Source organism: Dermacentor albipictus, chromosome 1 (genome assembly GCF_038994185.2).
Source record: "Dermacentor albipictus isolate Rhodes 1998 colony chromosome 1, USDA_Dalb.pri_finalv2, whole genome shotgun sequence".
Classification (NCBI taxonomy): domain Eukaryota; kingdom Metazoa; phylum Arthropoda; class Arachnida; order Ixodida; family Ixodidae; genus Dermacentor; species Dermacentor albipictus.
Window position 1 is genome coordinate 153,769,026 of NC_091821.1, and position 17,524 is coordinate 153,786,549.

General features: G+C 48.8%; 1 protein-coding gene across 3 annotated transcripts in view; it reads left to right on the forward strand.

Annotated features, from left to right (window-relative positions):
• Positions 1-17,524, forward strand: part of nvy (CBFA2/RUNX1 partner transcriptional co-repressor nervy) — a 177,544-nt gene that overhangs the window by 12,405 nt on the left and 147,615 nt on the right. For 2 of the 3 annotated variants that reach the window (XM_070527583.1, XM_070527581.1), the window contains exon 2: positions 1,432-1,689. In XM_070527583.1, coding sequence (XP_070383684.1) covers positions 1,581-1,689 — 109 coding nt within the window. In that variant the 5' untranslated portion in view covers positions 1,432-1,580. Of the gene's footprint in view, positions 1-1,431; positions 1,690-9,340; positions 10,108-17,524 lie in introns of those variants that run through there. The other variant, XM_070527591.1, reaches the window with a different exon arrangement.

A 17,524-nucleotide genomic window follows, 5' to 3' on the forward strand; every position in this document is an offset into this window, starting at 1 on the left:
ATCATCATCATCATCATCATCTTCATCATCATCATCATCATATTACACCTGTACAGCTGGGCTGCTGTATAGAGGTTTAAGGCAGAAAGGAATGATTGAGGAGATGTAGGCAAAATACTTGACTCATAGGCGCGTATCATTCACCTGATTATCTCAAGCAGACTGGGTGTCTATTTCTTGCCGCCCTGTTTCAAAGGGGGTGCCAATAAATAAATAAATAAATAAATAATAATAATAATAATATAATAATAATAGCGAAATAACTTCCATCAGCAGGACGTCGGAGCCAATGAATAATTTGGTCTAGTATTGGTTGAATACTTGCTGAACTTCCTGAGTACTGTACGTGCTATAGAGCAAGCCAATTACTGAAGACAACCAACAGAAACATAGAATGTAATGCAACTGAGTATAGAATATCTCCACCAAAACATCTGAGCCCCTATTCACAAAAATATTCCTACGCTAGAACTGTTCGTAAGAGCAGATGTCATCCAATCGGGATGTTGCTCATATTATTAGCGAATGCGGCGAGCCAATGGCAAGCAGCACTTACGAACGAAAAGTTTGTTAATTTTGCCCCTGGTAGTGTGACGACCGATAACAGCTACTTTCAGGTTCCACACCTAAAGAAAACACTAAAACATGGTAAAATGTACGGCACAGTAACAAAACAGAGTAACACTTTCGGTATCAGTAATTAAACAAAAAACCAATATCATGGAATGCCGCTAGGAGATTGGAGGACTTTCTTTAGCGATTCTTTCTGTCATCGTCTATACGAGCCTTTTGTCGAACCTCTAGCATTTACCATCTTTGTTTGCTTTTTCGTTCTATTTTTGGTGTGCATTTATGTTTATTTATGTTCACTTGTTTTCTTTGTTTCTGTCAACTTTCATCCTAACCTACCTGTCGCTTTTCTTCGCTTTTATACTGTTATCTTTAGATCTTCTTGCTTGGGCGCAGGACAGGTCAAGTGTCCGCCAAAAGGTGAGACAGCATGTTACGATGCCGGCGGCTTCCCACCCTCCCGTTTTTTTCCTCTTTTCCTAATGAATGTAACAAATTACTCCAGTGTGGATACGTCTGGTAGTTGTCTGTGCTAAACTTTCCCGCTCACTCCTTATTCCTGTTATGTAGGAAACTGGGAATGTAGGCGTCTTTAGGGTCGGCTATTCCGAAATCCTAAGTAAACTACTCCAGGCAAGAATAACGAAGAAATATCTCAACACGCAAATAGACATGCAAACACAAGTCGCAGGCAAGACCGGAGTTCGAATCTCACTTGTCTCTTTTGCTGTTGTTGCTGTTGCTGTTGTTGTTGTTGTTGTTGTTGTTGTTGTTGTTGTTGTTGTTGTTGTTGTCTTTCGAAAATGTTGCGAGGATCGGAGATGCCGCAACCAATTTGTCTTTCTTTTCTTCCATCAAAAGCATGTTGCTGAGGAGCACGTGACTGGAGGAGCCAATGAGAGCGTCTTGCCGAACCGCATCTGGGCCAGTGCGCAACCCGGGAGGCACGTATGCCGTGCGTTCTGCGATGACGGCGGCGAGCGCGCCGGCGAGGCTGTGAGCCCACCCCGATGAACTACGGCGGCTCCACCATCGCGTGCTCCAGCGGATATACAGCGTCCAGCACACTGCAGCATACTGTCATGGCAATGGGATACCCCGTGTACAACGTCGGCGAATGTGAGTGTACGCATCCATGTTGGGTCCGCGCCGCAGACGATGCTTGAGTGCAGGTGGTCGCCGGTGGGAAAGCCACTGGCCACGACTTGCAGACAGGTGTTGCGCGCAAACAGCGATGCCCGCAGCGTTCATATGCGCAGGCGCGTGTTTTTGGGCCAGAGGCTCCGCCATACGGTTCTACAGTGAACAAAGCCACACAAGGCCGTAAAGGAATTATTGCGTTTTAATTATGTGCAGGCGGGCGTCTTTATGGTCCGCCTGCGGAGGCCTTAACGCACTTCTTTATTAAAAGTAAAGGAAGGATATTCAGTCACCTTACAGTGATGATGGCTACTTATTTTCTCGTGGAAATGAGGAAAGAACAACGATAGTGAGATAGGAATAAACGTCACAAGTCACAGCCCCCGCTCGAAGAGAGCTGAGAAAAGTAAATCGGGTCCCGAAGGGTGGTCCGGGGTATACAAATACACGGAGTAATGCATTTTCTCAAAACGGCCCCTAAAACAGGACCAATAACTTTATTCAAGTGAGAAAGAGCGCTAGTTCAAAAAAAAAAAAAACACACACACACACAAACGTTAATGTTAGTATTGTTCGGAAAAAACGGGCAAAGTCAAGGAACAGCACGTTGCAAGTCGGAATAAAACCCACACCCTGCGCACGTTGCCTGCGGTTTCTGAGCCCTCTAATTTCGTGGAGTTACGATAGCATGTAAACCTTGTGCACAGCGCGGGTTACGCACCGTGACGTCACCATCGGAGTGCACATTGTGCTGGGCAGCGTGAAATAATTGAAGGTGTTCATTTTACACATTTCTAAACTCTACAACACAGGTTACATTTTCCAGAAAGTGAAGAAGGTATGTATGTACATCGGCTTAGTTCTCCCTTCAATTCCGGAATCGTACCGCACTTTCACAGGAAAGCGTGTTGCCGTCGCACCAGGATCAGCCTCGATCTCAGCAGTGGTATGATAGGCACACAGCCGATAAGATATATACTGCTTTCGACTGTAAACACTATCGCTGCCTGGAAACACTGGTTTCACGTCCCATTGAAGCCGAATGATATCTGATAGTGCGAGGCGACCAACATTAATTGTTTCAATGTGGGAAATGAGTCTGCGTACGTGAAATAAAAAAAAAGAAAAACGAAGACAGACAGGTGATACCATACTAAGGAAGAATATTTGCAATGTATTGTAAAGATGACCCAACAAAACTGAAGAGTGCGCTGAAAGTCATAAATGTAGTAAAAAAGAAAAGCGCTATAGCGCTTTTTGCCAATATAGATTAGTGGAAGGTTTCAAGTCTTAGTAATTATGACAAGATTTTGTAAACGACAGATGAAAACTGCCAGTTAACCACCATCCCAAAGGAAACAGACATTTGTTTTCATTTATTCGCATTACAATACATGGAAACTGACCGGAATTATAAAACCACGAGCGTTGCTTGAAGGTGTTTAGTATTTCGTTGTCTTGAGTGGTGACCCACTCGGAGCGACTAGCATTGGTTCACTCTTCCATTCCCTGAGTTAAATACACATCAAACCAAAGTGGTTCAACATACGCCCTCTGGATCTGCTAATCATAAAGTGACATTCTATCTCAGGCCTCTCTGAACGGCAAAAACGCTGCATCATCTGCATCATCGTTTCAGTCGTCATAGGGGGCTCCACTGGCTTCGACTCGCGCAGCTTCTCGATGGAGCACTGACCAAAGCTGACACGCACGTGTGTCGCCTTCGTAATATTTATGTGTTTGTCCTATATGCGCATCGTCTGTAGTGATGAGCTTTGTTCTCTTCGTTGCGCAAGCCCATTAGCCTGGTCGCTGCGCTAATATACGGTTTTCATTGTGTTGGAGGGTTATTCTTCAGGTGATCATCCGTGCCGTAAGAACTGCGTCTGTCGGCGCACGCTGCAGTCAGGAGTTGCACAGTTAAGAAACCTCTCCTTCGTGACGTGGCGAATCCGGAACACGTGCCGCGACGGAGCCTTGCTGATTCTGTCGGAACCACTCGCGCGATTCAGCAGTTGAACGTGCTGCCAGATAAAGCACGCACCATGCTGCTCATTTATGGTATAGAGCGTCCGAGTTCGAGCCCGGCGCGGCGAGCTTAGCTTCTGAAAGGCCGGACCCGCGGCCTAAAGGGGAAGTGACTGCAGGCCGCGCGCACGGGGCGTGGCGCTGTTTCCCGTCCCGGCGCTCTGGTCTGCATACAGTCTGAGCGCGTAGTAGCTTTGACTTGACTCGACTGCCGCCCTGGCCGCTTCGACTCTGTGGTCGTGTGTGCGTGCGTGCGTGGGTGCGCGTGCGCATCGCTTCTTGCACTTGTTTCAGAGGCCTCGTCGTTCTGCGCCCGGCTGTCGGTTTCTCTGGGGCTTGTCTTGCCTTCGCCTGGCTTGTCTCGGGGCCGCGCGGCTTAATCCGAAAAGGGTTTCGCTCCGCCGCCTGGTCCGTGCCTCGTCTTCTCTCCTGTAGCTGCTTGCCAGGCTTCATGGAGCTTGTCAGGGCTCTTATCACGCGGACTCGACTCGGCGATGCGAACGCGTGCGTGAAGCAAACGCAGACAAGCGCGTCTTTCCCGAGCAAGACCGGCGAGCCTAAGAGAGGAAGCGAGTAATTTCTGCCCATCAGAGCGCTGGCCCCATGACGCGAAACATGCGCTCCGAAAGCGAGTAAAGAGTTGTACAAAGCAAATACCAGGCAGCGCAATAGCGGTCGTAATCTACGCTCGGCTCGACGAGTGCGAGCGTACAGGGGAAAAAAAAAAACAATGCCCGCGAAACACACCTCATACGTAGTCCCACTCTGATCAATGCATGGAGAGGCCTAAGCCAACAGTTACTTCATGGCTGGACATACGCGAAACTAATGTGACAGGGTCCATTGCATGCTTCGACGTGCTCTGCTGTACGCGCACAAAACGTGAAACTCGCCACTCTGCACATGTTTTACGGGAGCCCTATAGAGCCTGCCGGTGCAAGCATTGGAACGCTATGTATGACAGTGTAAAGACAGATTTCTTCGTGTATACAGTACTGTTATTCGTGCGATGAATAATAAATTTGAAGCAGTTGCCTGAGGGAATGTCAGTGAATGGGGAGTCTCTACATAGCGTTATGAGGTTTGAACGCATTGTAAATGAGCTAAACGTTTTGTGAAGTGCTTTCATTCAACGTATTCATTCATCAAACGTATTCATTGGTGGTATAGGTGAATACCGATTGCCTATCACCAGTACATATTGCTTCCTCTTAAAGGGAAGAGTCTCGTAATTTTCTGTATATTTAATCTGAATACTTATCGGGACAGGTAGAGTTTGTGCGATGTTTTCGGTGCACCAATGCTCGCATTAATGTAAGGCTAACGTTAGAGCTGCTCTGCAAGGCAATACAGTCAGATGGTCGCTGAATCGCGCAGGGCGTTTCCGACGCTCCAAAAAGGTACAAGAGAAGCAACATGTGGAACGGCCGACTTGTCAGGCACGAAAGTGCTGAGCTTAAAACCTATTCTGTACAACATATTACCACTGTCAAATTCTGGCATGTTGCCTTCTCTAGCCGGTTCCAAGAGAAAAAAGAATATTGAGAAAATTCGAGATTCCGGCGACTCTCGGCTAGTATTCACGAAACAGTATTTACGCCAGAATTTTTCGTAAAAACATACGCCAGTCAGTCGTGATCGTAGACATATTATTAGCGAAGGCGGCCGGCCAATGGCAAACAACACTATACGATCAAAAAGCTTTCTGAATTCAACCCCTGGTTCTCTATAAACTGCATTACTGCAAACAAAAGTTAATGAGTCTCTGAGTTCTCGATAGGTTTAGACGGCCTCACGTGATCTTGAGATGGAACCCCCGTATTTCAACTCCTAGACAACACTAAGAGCTCCCTCGCAATCTGTATTCACCAAGCGCTGTAATTGTTTGGAAGAGGAAATTCCAGTCGATGCTTACGCTGGACTTATGGTTAGCGAAGATGGACAGCCTGTGGCAGAGAGCACATACGAATCAAACGTTTCGGCAACTCGTCCCGTGAAGAAGCACGCATGTAGCTTTCACGCAGTAGCAGCCCCGACGTGCGCTGTCCTCAGCGGTGTCCAATGGCACGTAGCACATGGAAGACACGCCCAGTTAGCCACACATCTTCGATGCGGCCTTTGCTGAGTCCGCCTACACTTCTAGCACGTTTCTTACGCATCTGAGCATTGACCGGCTGTTTTTGTACATGCGGGCCTGCGATTATGGCGCTCGTAACTCTTTACGAATGCAGGCCCTGGGCCCAAATTCATAGTTCTTCATTCGTAAGTGTTCCTTGCCATTTGACGGCTGAATGCGCTCTGTGTGGCTATGAAATTTCTGAAAATAATTGTTACATAGTGTTTTAATAAGTATTATAATTTTCGATTATTTTGCCCTTAATTCGTCATTGATTCGCACGAAGCATCTCCCCTCTATCTTCGACATCGACCACTCAGGGGGACGAATGATTAGAAAGGAATAGAATAACACGAGAAGAATCTTTACATAATACTAGCCCGGCTATAACGTTCACGGCCCCTTTCCGGTTCAGTCGAGAATTCTCCCTTTATTTCGTTTGATAAGTAATGTTTCCGAAGCAAATATTAGTCAAATCAGTCTAATTATTCGTGGACAAGGTGGTAGGGTACATGAGAGTACATTGACAAGAGCGCTTGCCCGAGTTCACGGGCAGGTGCATATGCATGCTGGGTGAGAGGAACATGAAGGCAGACGAAAGAAAATGGAAGGTATCGCGGCATATTGAGAACAAAGTTGAGAATCTCGAGCTATAGCGTCAGGTTGTCTTCGTCAGCGTGAGGCCTATGCGAATTAATTTGCAGAAACGTTAACGCCGTCTCGAAACCCCGCGCGAGCGACACATTTGCAACGGTCGCGGTGTAGCCGTCAGTCTACAGCGCGCCGAGAAAAAAACGACAGCTCCTCGCCGGGAGAAAGGCATCTCTGCGCGGGGGGGGTGTTAGCATGGCGCGGGTTGCGCGATGCTGCCGAGTGGCACGCACGCGTGCCTGCGATGCATCTGCGCGAAGAGAGGAGACCGCTGCGCGCGTGTTTTTCAAGTCTGCGCGGGGGCGAGCGAGCAGCCCCTGGTGCAGGAATGCCGGGCGGAGCGGGCTCTGGCTTGCGTCTCGCGATTTGATTCCCCCCGGCGTGCGATGACAGAAGACGGGCCCGGCTCGAGTGGACGCGCTGCCAAAGGGTGATAGCCGCCGCGCCGAGCCACGGCCATGCCCGCGCACTGTCACCGCTCCCGCGAGCAAATCATCTCGCGTCACGTGACGCTGACATTGGACAGCGGCCCAACGGGGGCAGACCGGCTGTTCGCTCTGGCGGGCGTGTTTGCCCTCGCTCGACGCGGGCGCGCCAACTCACAGTAGCGCGCGGCGTGAAGTGACTCGGGGCCTGCAGCGCAATGTTATAGTGCGCGTGCATCACGCGCGGGCTTTTCTGAAATCGCCGCGATTGGCAGTTCCCGGAAGAAAAATAAATCGGGTCGATATTAAAGTGCAAGTTTGCTGGCACTATAGTGGCTGCACTCGCAATTACTCACATGGAATCGTCGGAGTGTCGTGCCGACGGACACGTATTTCCCCGTGATCGGGAAACTGAGCTGCAGCAGGTAGAGTATAGACGATTTGCTCGTGTGATCGCGCTGGCATGCTGCGTTGGTATATGCTCTTTCACACAAGTTCGCGTTAGCAACTAAACGCGGTTATGAGATTAACACAAGTGCACACAACAGCAAGTGTTCCCTTGAAAACTACAGTGAACTTATCTGTCTCAATACTTGCACCTGGCATAATACCGGCTGACACATCACGTCTAAATCCGGAGTTGGTTTCGCAATGATGCGAGCGTCTTTATCCAGTCTATTTTCTCCCGTTGTCTACATACCGTATCGTTCTTATTAGAGCTTGCCATTAGTGCGCGCATTTTCTGTATCAGACAGAGCTGAAATGGTAGCCGATGATGAGCATCAAAAACGTCTTAAAAACAAACATATCAAGGTGCAACGCGAGATTTATTTTGGCTCTACTTTTAAACAGGCACAGCAGTTAAAAAGAGACAAAGCAGGAAGGCACAAAGAGGCTAACCGGAGTGGCGTGCGGTTAGCAGCCCTGTGCTGAAGGATGGGGAAAAGCGAATGGGAGAAGCCCTTTAGGACAGTGGAAAATATAGGGCCAGATAAGCGTGCACGCGGGTTGTCAAGTTAGGGTGCTCCTTTGTGGGCTGCGTGACAGTGCCCACAGAAATAGTTCGTGTGTACGTGCGTGTGTGTGTTTAGGTTTTTCCCCCTTTTTTTATTCTTTTTTCTTTCTCACCTATTGCATTCCCTTGCCCCTCCCCCAGTACAGGGTAGCCAACCGGAGATAATCTCTGGTTAACCTCCCTGTCTTTCCTTTGCCTTTCTCTCTCTCTCTCTCTCTGACACGTTACGTGTGCGTTTAATTTCGAATGCCGTCTTGTAATGAAGCACCGAATGATAGCTGTGTGTGGAAGGCCAGTTGAGACAGCTAATAAGGCCGGGCCCAAAATAAGATGACGATGAGTGCACATTGTGGCAATCTGCAAGTATTGACATTCAGTGCCATCTAATTGAACATATTCGGTAAGCAGGAAGGTGGAATGAGCTTGCCGCACTGATACGCTGCTGAGTTCGGTGCGTGTGTGGGAAATGGGTTTTTAGTATGTCTTGCGCATTCGTTTTGCCCTCTCCCGGGGCGGGTTCATTAAAACAGCTATACTTTCTCTAAAGCGGTAATACAGCGTGCATGTCCTATTAATAGTTCACGACACGATTCAAGATAATTAGTGTAAACTCGGGGCTCCCCCAGTAGGTCATTGTCCACGCTACAGAAGCAGAGAGGTACATAGAAAAAATAATTGTAGACTTCCGGACTAAGGCAGACTCCTCTCTAATATAATCTGCTACTGTTAGCTGGCAAAGTGGCGCATCCGCAGATATTTCAGTGGTTATATATATCATAATTTTATGTTGGTGGCGCGCCTTTCTCATCGCAAGTCAATACATGCCCAGAGAAGTGCCGGTGTAACTTCAGTAGTTGTTTTGGGAAGGACGACTCTAATAAACTAGAAAGGCAGGCCAGAGATACTTTTTCTTCAGCTTGTTATGCAGAAATACCATATAAAACACCTGTGGTCATCCACAAAGTTCTTTTTTTCCGCACGGATGCAGCAGAGATGGAAATGCACTTGCGCGCTAGTCTTGCCGCCGCTGACGCAAATGTGCTTCTGAAGATTGCGGCCTGATTGACGCCTACAGCGTGCATAATCTCGCACAGCTGAAGCGTTTCCCGGAAGACCGGCGCTGGAGCGGCAAACTCGCCGGGGCCAGCTGAGCGCTTCCCGCGCGCGCTCTCCCGTCGCGACGTCCCGGAGGATAACCCTCGACGACGCAAATGCATTAGGGAAGAGAAAACACGTGTGGCCCGAACCACGGGCTCCTCATCCCATCGACGCAGCGAAGCGTAGTTAGCGCCACCCTCAAGAGATGGCCGCACGGCTCAGCACCGCGCAGGACGCATGCGCGGCATGCGCGTGTGCCGCCATCTGGCGTTCGCTCCTCTCCCCAGGCCCGGCGGGCCGTAACCCGGCGCAGCCCAAACAGCCCGCACCAAAGCCCGCGATCGGCCGCAGTCGTGTTCGCGCCCGCGGTCGGGCATCGACCGGCCCCTGAGAGTGGTGCGCGCAGCTCTGAACGCCGACCGGGCTTTGTTTTTTCCCACGCGCTGCCGTGAAACCTTCTTCCCCCTTGACAGCTCCACATTCGTCTTTTCCTCTCGTATTTCACTTGCAGTAGTTGTGGTCCGGTGCGGCTTGCTGCACCGAAGTGCGCGGCGCTCCACTTTAACGGTGTACGTGAAAAACTTCGCTGTTCGCTTATTAACAAAGTTTTGTAAGGTCTCGTTTCGTTCTCTCTGTGCCCTGCCAGTGGCTTCGTTTTACTGACTGCAACGACACTTTCTCTATGTCGTGATGCCACTGGCCTAGGGCTCAGTGAGCTGTTCATTTTTGCCCGGTGTCGCCAGGCCACGGCGCTTGGTCGACTTGTTCACGTCTTCTCTGCGCTCCCGGGGGTCTCCGTGGCCCGAGTCGTCATCGAGCGGCCGCGTCTGGCGTGCATCTCGGAACGGGACACTTGATCGAGCGATTGCCCCTCGGCCGGGACCCGGCTCGATGCGTTGACTCTGGCCAGCGCCGTGATGCCAAACTTTGCCCCTTGGCTGTGCGCGTGGAACGTGTGCTCCTCCAGGACTATAAGTGCGACTGAGGCACTGCAGCGAGCGTCAACGTATCCGTTGCTCCACCTCAAAACCTAGCTTCCTGTCTTCAACCAGTGTACCTTCGAGGTAAGAGGGGAATCCGTTCCTTTGAACCGTGGGCTGGTCGCGTGTTATGTTAGGATTAAAGCTGGCTAAGGTTGAAGCATAATGTTTAACGTCGTAGAATCATTTCCTTGGTTTGAAAGTTCTTTTCTTTCGGGGCGTTTGTAGTATGGCTGAAGGAAGAAAGCATGTCGTAGACTCTTGTATGCCCGAGAAAGCGGATATTACCGCTATTTTTTCCCTTTAAGTCACCCTGATCCTATATCAAGGGGAGTATCAGGTCAATAAAGTTGGCGTCTTCATTAGTGTAAAAAAAAAAAAAACATCACGACGCACGGCACACATTTGCTCAACTTTGCCAAAGGAAGCATCGGCGCACTTGCACGATCCTTCATATATAATATTATTGTGTGGCAACAACACAGATGATATGTCAACTGTGTTGTTTCTCTCTGTTCTCATTTCAGCTCTTTTTTCGCTGACATACAGCGCTGCAGAATTTTGTCATGTCTTGATTAGTGATTAGTAGGCTATGTCGCTGTAAACTCTAGGGGATCACAGTTACACATCTGTCGGCCCACATGCTTTAACATAGAATTGTAGTTTTTGTGCAGTGCAGCATCTTAAGCTACTCAGATTGTGGCTCATAGTACATCATCTAAGCTCGAACGTCGATCCTCTAATGCCCTAAAACCAGCCAAAAGACAGAAAAGGAATACCGCAACTCCGTTGGGCCACTAAACGAAAGTGCTAAATGCAGTACGGTTGGTTACAAACGGCTCGCACTCAAAACGCTCCGATGTGCGGCCGTGTCCACAAAACTCCTCTTACGTAAATCCGCGATTGTTCATCGCCGCAGCGACCGTTATCTCCCCCAGCATTATCGCGAGGGACGGGTGAGGGATAAGGAAACGTTCTTGCGCAAGAGAAACACATGCTGCCCTGTCAGCGCCATTAAACCAATGGGCACTGGCGGCTCAGCGATGCAACTTCACTCGCAGCTTTGTTGACAAAAGATGTGTCGTTATAGCGGCGCTTTCTTGTATCTGCATCACTCTTTCAAAATTCAATGTGCTCGCTTTAGCCGTTAACGACAGCGTCCGCGCAGGTTCAGTATTCAAGTCGAAACACTGAGGGCCATGGCACTAGAGACGGTGCTGCCACGCGCGCTGCTAGCGTACCTGCCCTTGATTGTGCGCATTGGCTCGCCCTTTAGTTCGTGAAGATAAACCTTATAATTGGGCACACGAAATTTCTTTTCTACGGAAACAAAACTATGGTCCTACCAGGCTTCAGCCGCTGTGGTCATGAAGGCCAAGAAATGTACACTTCGGAATGGCCTTGCCATGCTTGAGCCACAATGGGCATGCCGGACCACGACAGATTTTTCTTCATCTACGAAGCTTTGTTTCTGCGAAACATGTGTGGGTTTCCTTTGTAGCTTCGTGCTACATACAGGTGTATGAGAACTTTCCCTTTCAGGCTAATAACTGTACACTTTGGATTGGCCCTGGCATGCTAGAGCTTGGCATGCAGGCCAAGAAGTGTACACTTCGGATTGACAGAGTGATTCAGAGTGTCAAGAAATTTTCACAAACTCGACCAGGGTCCGTATTCACAAAACTGATCGCGCATAGCAACACTTCCTCTGCGCTCGGTCGCCCGCCATTCATGACCGGCTAAATAACAAAATGATCGCCGCATTGACGGTGTCACTGGCTGCTAATAGCGCGGGAGCTTTGTGAATCCGGACACAGGGCCTGTATTCGCAAAGCAGTTAGTATGATATATGAGTTCGTAAGAACGGGCACCAGAAAAATCGCTATAACGATCATCTTATTAGCGAACGGGCAATTAAGAAAAGTTCTTACGAACGATACGATACGCCCCTGTGTCGTTCTTACTTCGCGGCGAACTTGCTTGTAGATACATTCGGCGCATCTATGTCCCGGTGAGAAAAAAAATGTAATCATGAATACATGAAAGGTTGTCGTAGAACGCGCAAAGGCGCCGATAAAAATGGAAGGAGAAACTTTACGTTCTGCGTTGTCGGTTTTCCTTCCCTCTTTGCGAACGTTCTCTTGAAAACCATGAGGAATTAACGAGAGACAGGATTCACAAATTTTTTCTTACTTAGTAAGTCGCGTTCTCTAATAACATGTTTGCTATCACGCTTAGCGGCTGCCTCTTCTTGCAAACCACTGTAGCATACGAACTGCTTTGCGGATTCAGCCCTAGGTGCCTGGACCAAGTCGGAGCAATCGCACAGCAATGTCCTCTGCAGTTGATATCTGCACGCGCCATTCCAGAGACGTTCAGGTAAGTACAAGAAAAGGAGAAGAAAAAAAAGCGCGAGAATTCTGTTTTAGATGGTAGCGGAAAGGCGGAAATATTCCGAACAAGCTGGCAGCAGTGACCTGTAAACCAATTCCTGTGGAGGCCGAAAGCCTTTGGTCGATTTTTGGAGTCTGACCTTCCCTCACTCGACCATGTGGTTTTTCGTTTTCTGCAGGAACCGGGTTTTAAGGGAAACTTCACTGAAAGGTTCTAAGATAAACTCGAGTTTAAAATCGAATGTAAGGAAGAAAAGAAATGGTGACAACGTAACCTTTCGATGCTATTTCAGAAATTATTGTCATGCTATCACGTGACGCTGCAGCACCGGTGAGTGATTGGCGACAGCGGGTAACGTCTGCTGAAAGTACCGTAGTGTGGCGCACAAGCACTATACCGGTGCCATTTGGAATTTTTCCCCTTTACTGTTAATAAACATTTTGCATGTGTATGATCTTCGTGCATCTGTACGGCGCACTTCATTCATGCAGAGTGGGATTATTCTTTTGGAAGCCGCATCGAATTAGAGTGCTGGGTGGAAGTAGACAGACAGGCATACGCCACCTGAAGCGAATTACGTGAAGTAAAGGGCCATCGTATCTTGCGGAAAAGGGCATCCGCGATCAAGTTACGAAGTTATCGTTCGGTGCCTACGCCAGCCCGCTAAAGGCAAGAAGAGTTTGGCACATGTGACATGAGGTACCGTCATAGTCGTGCTGGAATTGATGCCGTATATGCAAGAGAATACATTATAGCGCATCAAAAATTTGCAGAATTGTAGGCTCATTAAATAGCTTTCGGTGTTGCGCAAAGTATTTTTATGGATAATTTAATTAGAATATAGTTTTCTAGCAGCACTTGTCTTCATTCAACCTAGATAATAAGCTGGCTTTATAGAGAGGGATATTGAGCAATGTATCACATCTATGCCGTCAATTTCGTAATTGTGAAATATTCGGAGTATGACCAATCTCGCTATGTCACTTTAAATAGATTACAGAAAGGCGTTCTGTTCAGTAGAAATTCAGGCAGTCGTGGAGGAGGAGGAGGAGAAATAATTGACGGAACGACAGGGAGGTTAGCAGTTTTCAGACCGGCTGGCTACCCTGTGCTGGGGAAAGAGGGTAAGGGGAATAAAAGATAATCGAAAAGAGATATTGCAAAAAAATAAAGGAAATAAGGAAGGTAGAGCAAAAATAAAAGAGAAAAACGGAAGGAGAATTCGGCACCGCTTAAAGTCTGTCTCTAAGGCCAGTCCTCCGCAAGAAGCGCAACAACGCTTTCAAAGCCTTCTGTGCTGAGGAAGGTCTCGGCCGGTGTCCCAGGATCTTTTCCTCCGACAAAGAGCATTTGTCAATACTATCTAGCACTCTTGAAAGTTCTTTCCTGGGCGCACTGAAGCGGGGACACTCACAGAGAAGATGAGCGATTGTTTCCACGCAGCTACAGTTATCGCATGTAGGGCTGTTGGCCATTCCGATTCGAAATGGGTACGCATTCGTGAAGGCCACTCCAAGCCACAAGCGCCACAGAATCACCTCCATAGATCTAGGTAGTCCTGACGGAAGGCGGAGCCGTAGATTCGGATCCAAGTTGTGGAGACGAGCGTTGGTAAATTCCGCCGAGTTCCACAGTGCAAGAGTAAGTTCACATGCGAGTGAACGAAGCCCTGTAGGTTCGTCTGTTCTGGATAACGGTATAGCTACACAGTGGGGACCATCATGAGCAGATCCGGCGACCTCATCTGCACGGTCGTTTCTGTAGATACCGCAATGGTCCGGTATCCACTGATACGCTATGTTGTCCTTTTTCTCTATTGCGTGGTGGTGAAGAAATCTTACGTCAGTGACTGCTTACTCATTCTGTCCATGACGAAATGGCGACATAACGCACTGGAGAGCCGCTTTGGAGTCGGAGAAGATTGACCATGCCTGTGACGGTTCTTTAATTACGAACTCTGGAGCAGCACGGAGGGTGGCGAGTTCTGCAGCCGTCGACGATGTAAAATGCACTGTCTTTAATTTTATGGTGACGGACTTCGCGGGAATAACCACTACTCCTGCTGAGCTTGCAGAAGAAACTGAACCATCTGCGTAAATTTGAAGGCGTCCGCTGCGTTTCTCATGCAGGAGCAGTAGTGTGGCTTGTTGTAGGGCTAAAAATGACGACTGTGTTTTCTTTTGAATATGGTTAGGAGGGCTTCGAGGGGATTTAGGCACCACAACGGTAATGGTGGTCTTGCTGCAGGCGTGAAGTTTGACGGAAGCACTGCACGATGCGAAGTAATAATATCGCTGAATGCAGGGTGCGGGCAAGAAGCAGGAAGTGATGCGAGGTGGTGTGATTTAATCCGGGCGAAATGCCTGATGTGCATTCTTAAGGCATCAACGCGAATATACGTTGTGATTGGGTGAGCATGCGCGATGACCACAGTGGCTGCTGAAGATGCACATCTGGGAAGGCCAAGGCATATTCTCAGTGCTTGAGTTTGAACCTACTGGAGGACGTGTACGTTTGTTCTTCGGGTCCTGCCCAGCACAGGTAAGCTGTAGCGCATGAAGCCGAGGAAAAGTACAGTATAACGTTGAAGCATCGCTCGTACAGATGCACTCCACGATTTTCCCGCAAGAAATCTGAGCACGTGGGTAATCATGTTGAGTTTCTTTTTCATGTAGGCAATATGAGGGCTCCAGGAGAGGTCGCAACCTATTATTACTCCCCGAAGGCGGTGGGTCATCTCATAACTAATTGTCCATTGATTTTAATGACGTATGGGCCCATTGCCTTGCACGTGAAGGCAACCAGCGAGCATTTCTCCGTTGATAGCTCTAGTCCCCGCCATTGAAGGTAGTTTGACGTCAGTGTAGCCGCTCTCTGAAGCCTGGCACGTACGTGTAGATCCGTCACCCCTGATGCCCAGAGGAACCGCACATGTGAGGAGCAGAGGATTCGCACGTGAATAGCTCAGGAAATATACACAGATATACAACATATATCATAACTCTGCGCAAGAAAAGCGGAAAAATACCGATTGAGAAGAGTGTCAGGAAAAGGGGCACAGTGTCTCCAATGCTATTCGCTGCGTGCTCAGAAGTATTCACTACGTTAGACTCGGAGTGACTAAGTCTCAAAATCGACAGGGATCATATCAGCAATCTGAGGTTTGCAGATGACAGTGTACTACCAAGTAATATTGAAGATTAATTATAACAAGTTATTGAAGAGGTTAAGCGGTAAAGTCTAAGGGCATAGGTTTGAGGGTTAATATGCTACAGAAACAAATTGGTAATGTTCAACAGCGAGGCAACAGAGCAAGAGGTCGTAATTGGCAATCAGGTTCTTGCATACGTATGTAAAAGAGGAGGGGGGTAAATGGAGAAGGCCGGGATGTTATGCGTCTGGTTGGCTACACTACTCTGGGGGAAGGGAAGAGAAATGTAAAGATTAGACAGAGAGAGGAGAGGGAAAAGGAAAGACGCGGTGAGTTCGCGCACGCGCGCGGAGGGCCCCACCAAGTTAAAGGCTTTCACATGTGAAAGAGAGAGTACATTCATTGATGCTGGTCCTGACAAAGAACCGAGATCCTGAGAAGTAAATTTGCAGGTGAATAAAAATGGGTGGGAGCGCGCATGGAAGACCGTCAACCATATCATGACCGGCAACTTACGGCATGATATCTACAGAAAACAAAAGTACACTGCACCAGTCCTAGCTATAGGGCTGAAAAAAAATGGAGGATGGCAAATAAGTTTGAGAAGCAGCTAAGGATTGCGCAACGAGAGCTAAAATACAAAAGAAGGTTAAGAGACGGGAACGTGGCGGTGTGGATTAGCGATCAAGCGGGTGTAGCTGATGTTTGGGTAGAGGTTAGAAGAAAGAAGCGGGATTAAGCGAATCGTGTGATGCGTGTAGAGCAGACGACCAGAGAAACAGAATGAGCTCCGAGGGATGCTGAGATGCGCTCGGCTGCGGCAGTGTATGCGGTGGTGTGCTGGGATTAGGCCTGCCTATAGGACGAACTCGGCTGACACGGTTAAATTAAACTGGGACGTTTTGTGGGCCAAAACGCAAGGTATGACTTGCGAGGCACGTCGTAGTGAGGGACTCCGGATTAATGTTCACCCCCTGGTGTTCTTTAACGTGCACCCAACGCTCGGTACACGGGCGCTTTTGCACTTCGCCCCCATCGAAATGCGGCCGCCGTGGCCGGGATTCGATCCCGCGACCACGGACTTAGCAGCGCAACATCAAAGCAACTACGCCACCACGGCGGGTGAGTCGGCTGACGCAAGTCGATGTGACTAAAAATCGCTGGGAGAGGCCAATGACCTGCAGTGGGCGCTAAATAGGGTGGCCGTGACGAAAGCACTGGCATATGAGAACCGCAGGTGGTCAAAATTAATACGGAGCCTTCTCACTTCGGCGTCCCTCGCAGACCAGCTGTGCAGGTTCAGGGCCCTAAACCGCAGAATTTGGTTTTTAAAGCGGCAGCGTATCGAAGTGAGGCGGTTCGCCGACTGTCGTATAAGTGAAAACACGGTTATATTATTTTTTTAATGCATACGGGCTGTTCAAGGTGCAGGGGATCAAATAAAAACGCGCTCGCACAATGTGGTATACCACAATGTGCGCCCGCCTACGGGCCTATATAGGCCCGAAGGCGTGCGACCCGATTGGGTTGAGAGTACCGGCACTGAGCTAAACGCCCGGATCATAAAGCCCACAGAAGCCCACATTTATCGCAGTGCTTCGTGATTGGCCAATGAATAAAATACAGAAAGACGGATGCGCGCGGTGCCTCACGAGCCACAGGCGCAGGAGAAGCTTTGTGCGAAGCACACCTTACACGTATGTTCCTCGTGTCTTTAAACGGACACGAAAAAGAAAAATAATTTGAGCTGTATTAGTAAATTACATTTCTACAAAAAAAAAAGGAAGCCCCTCTTACCGCGCGAGCAGGCTTGCTGAGACAGAAAAGACGCAAACAGCTAAAGACGGGTGGCGACATCCCCTTGAACTTCCCGCACCTGCTCACCGTGAGGTCACGCTTTTTGACGGCGTCTGCTAGGGCCTATGGACACTTTTCTTTATTGGCAAAGGGATACTT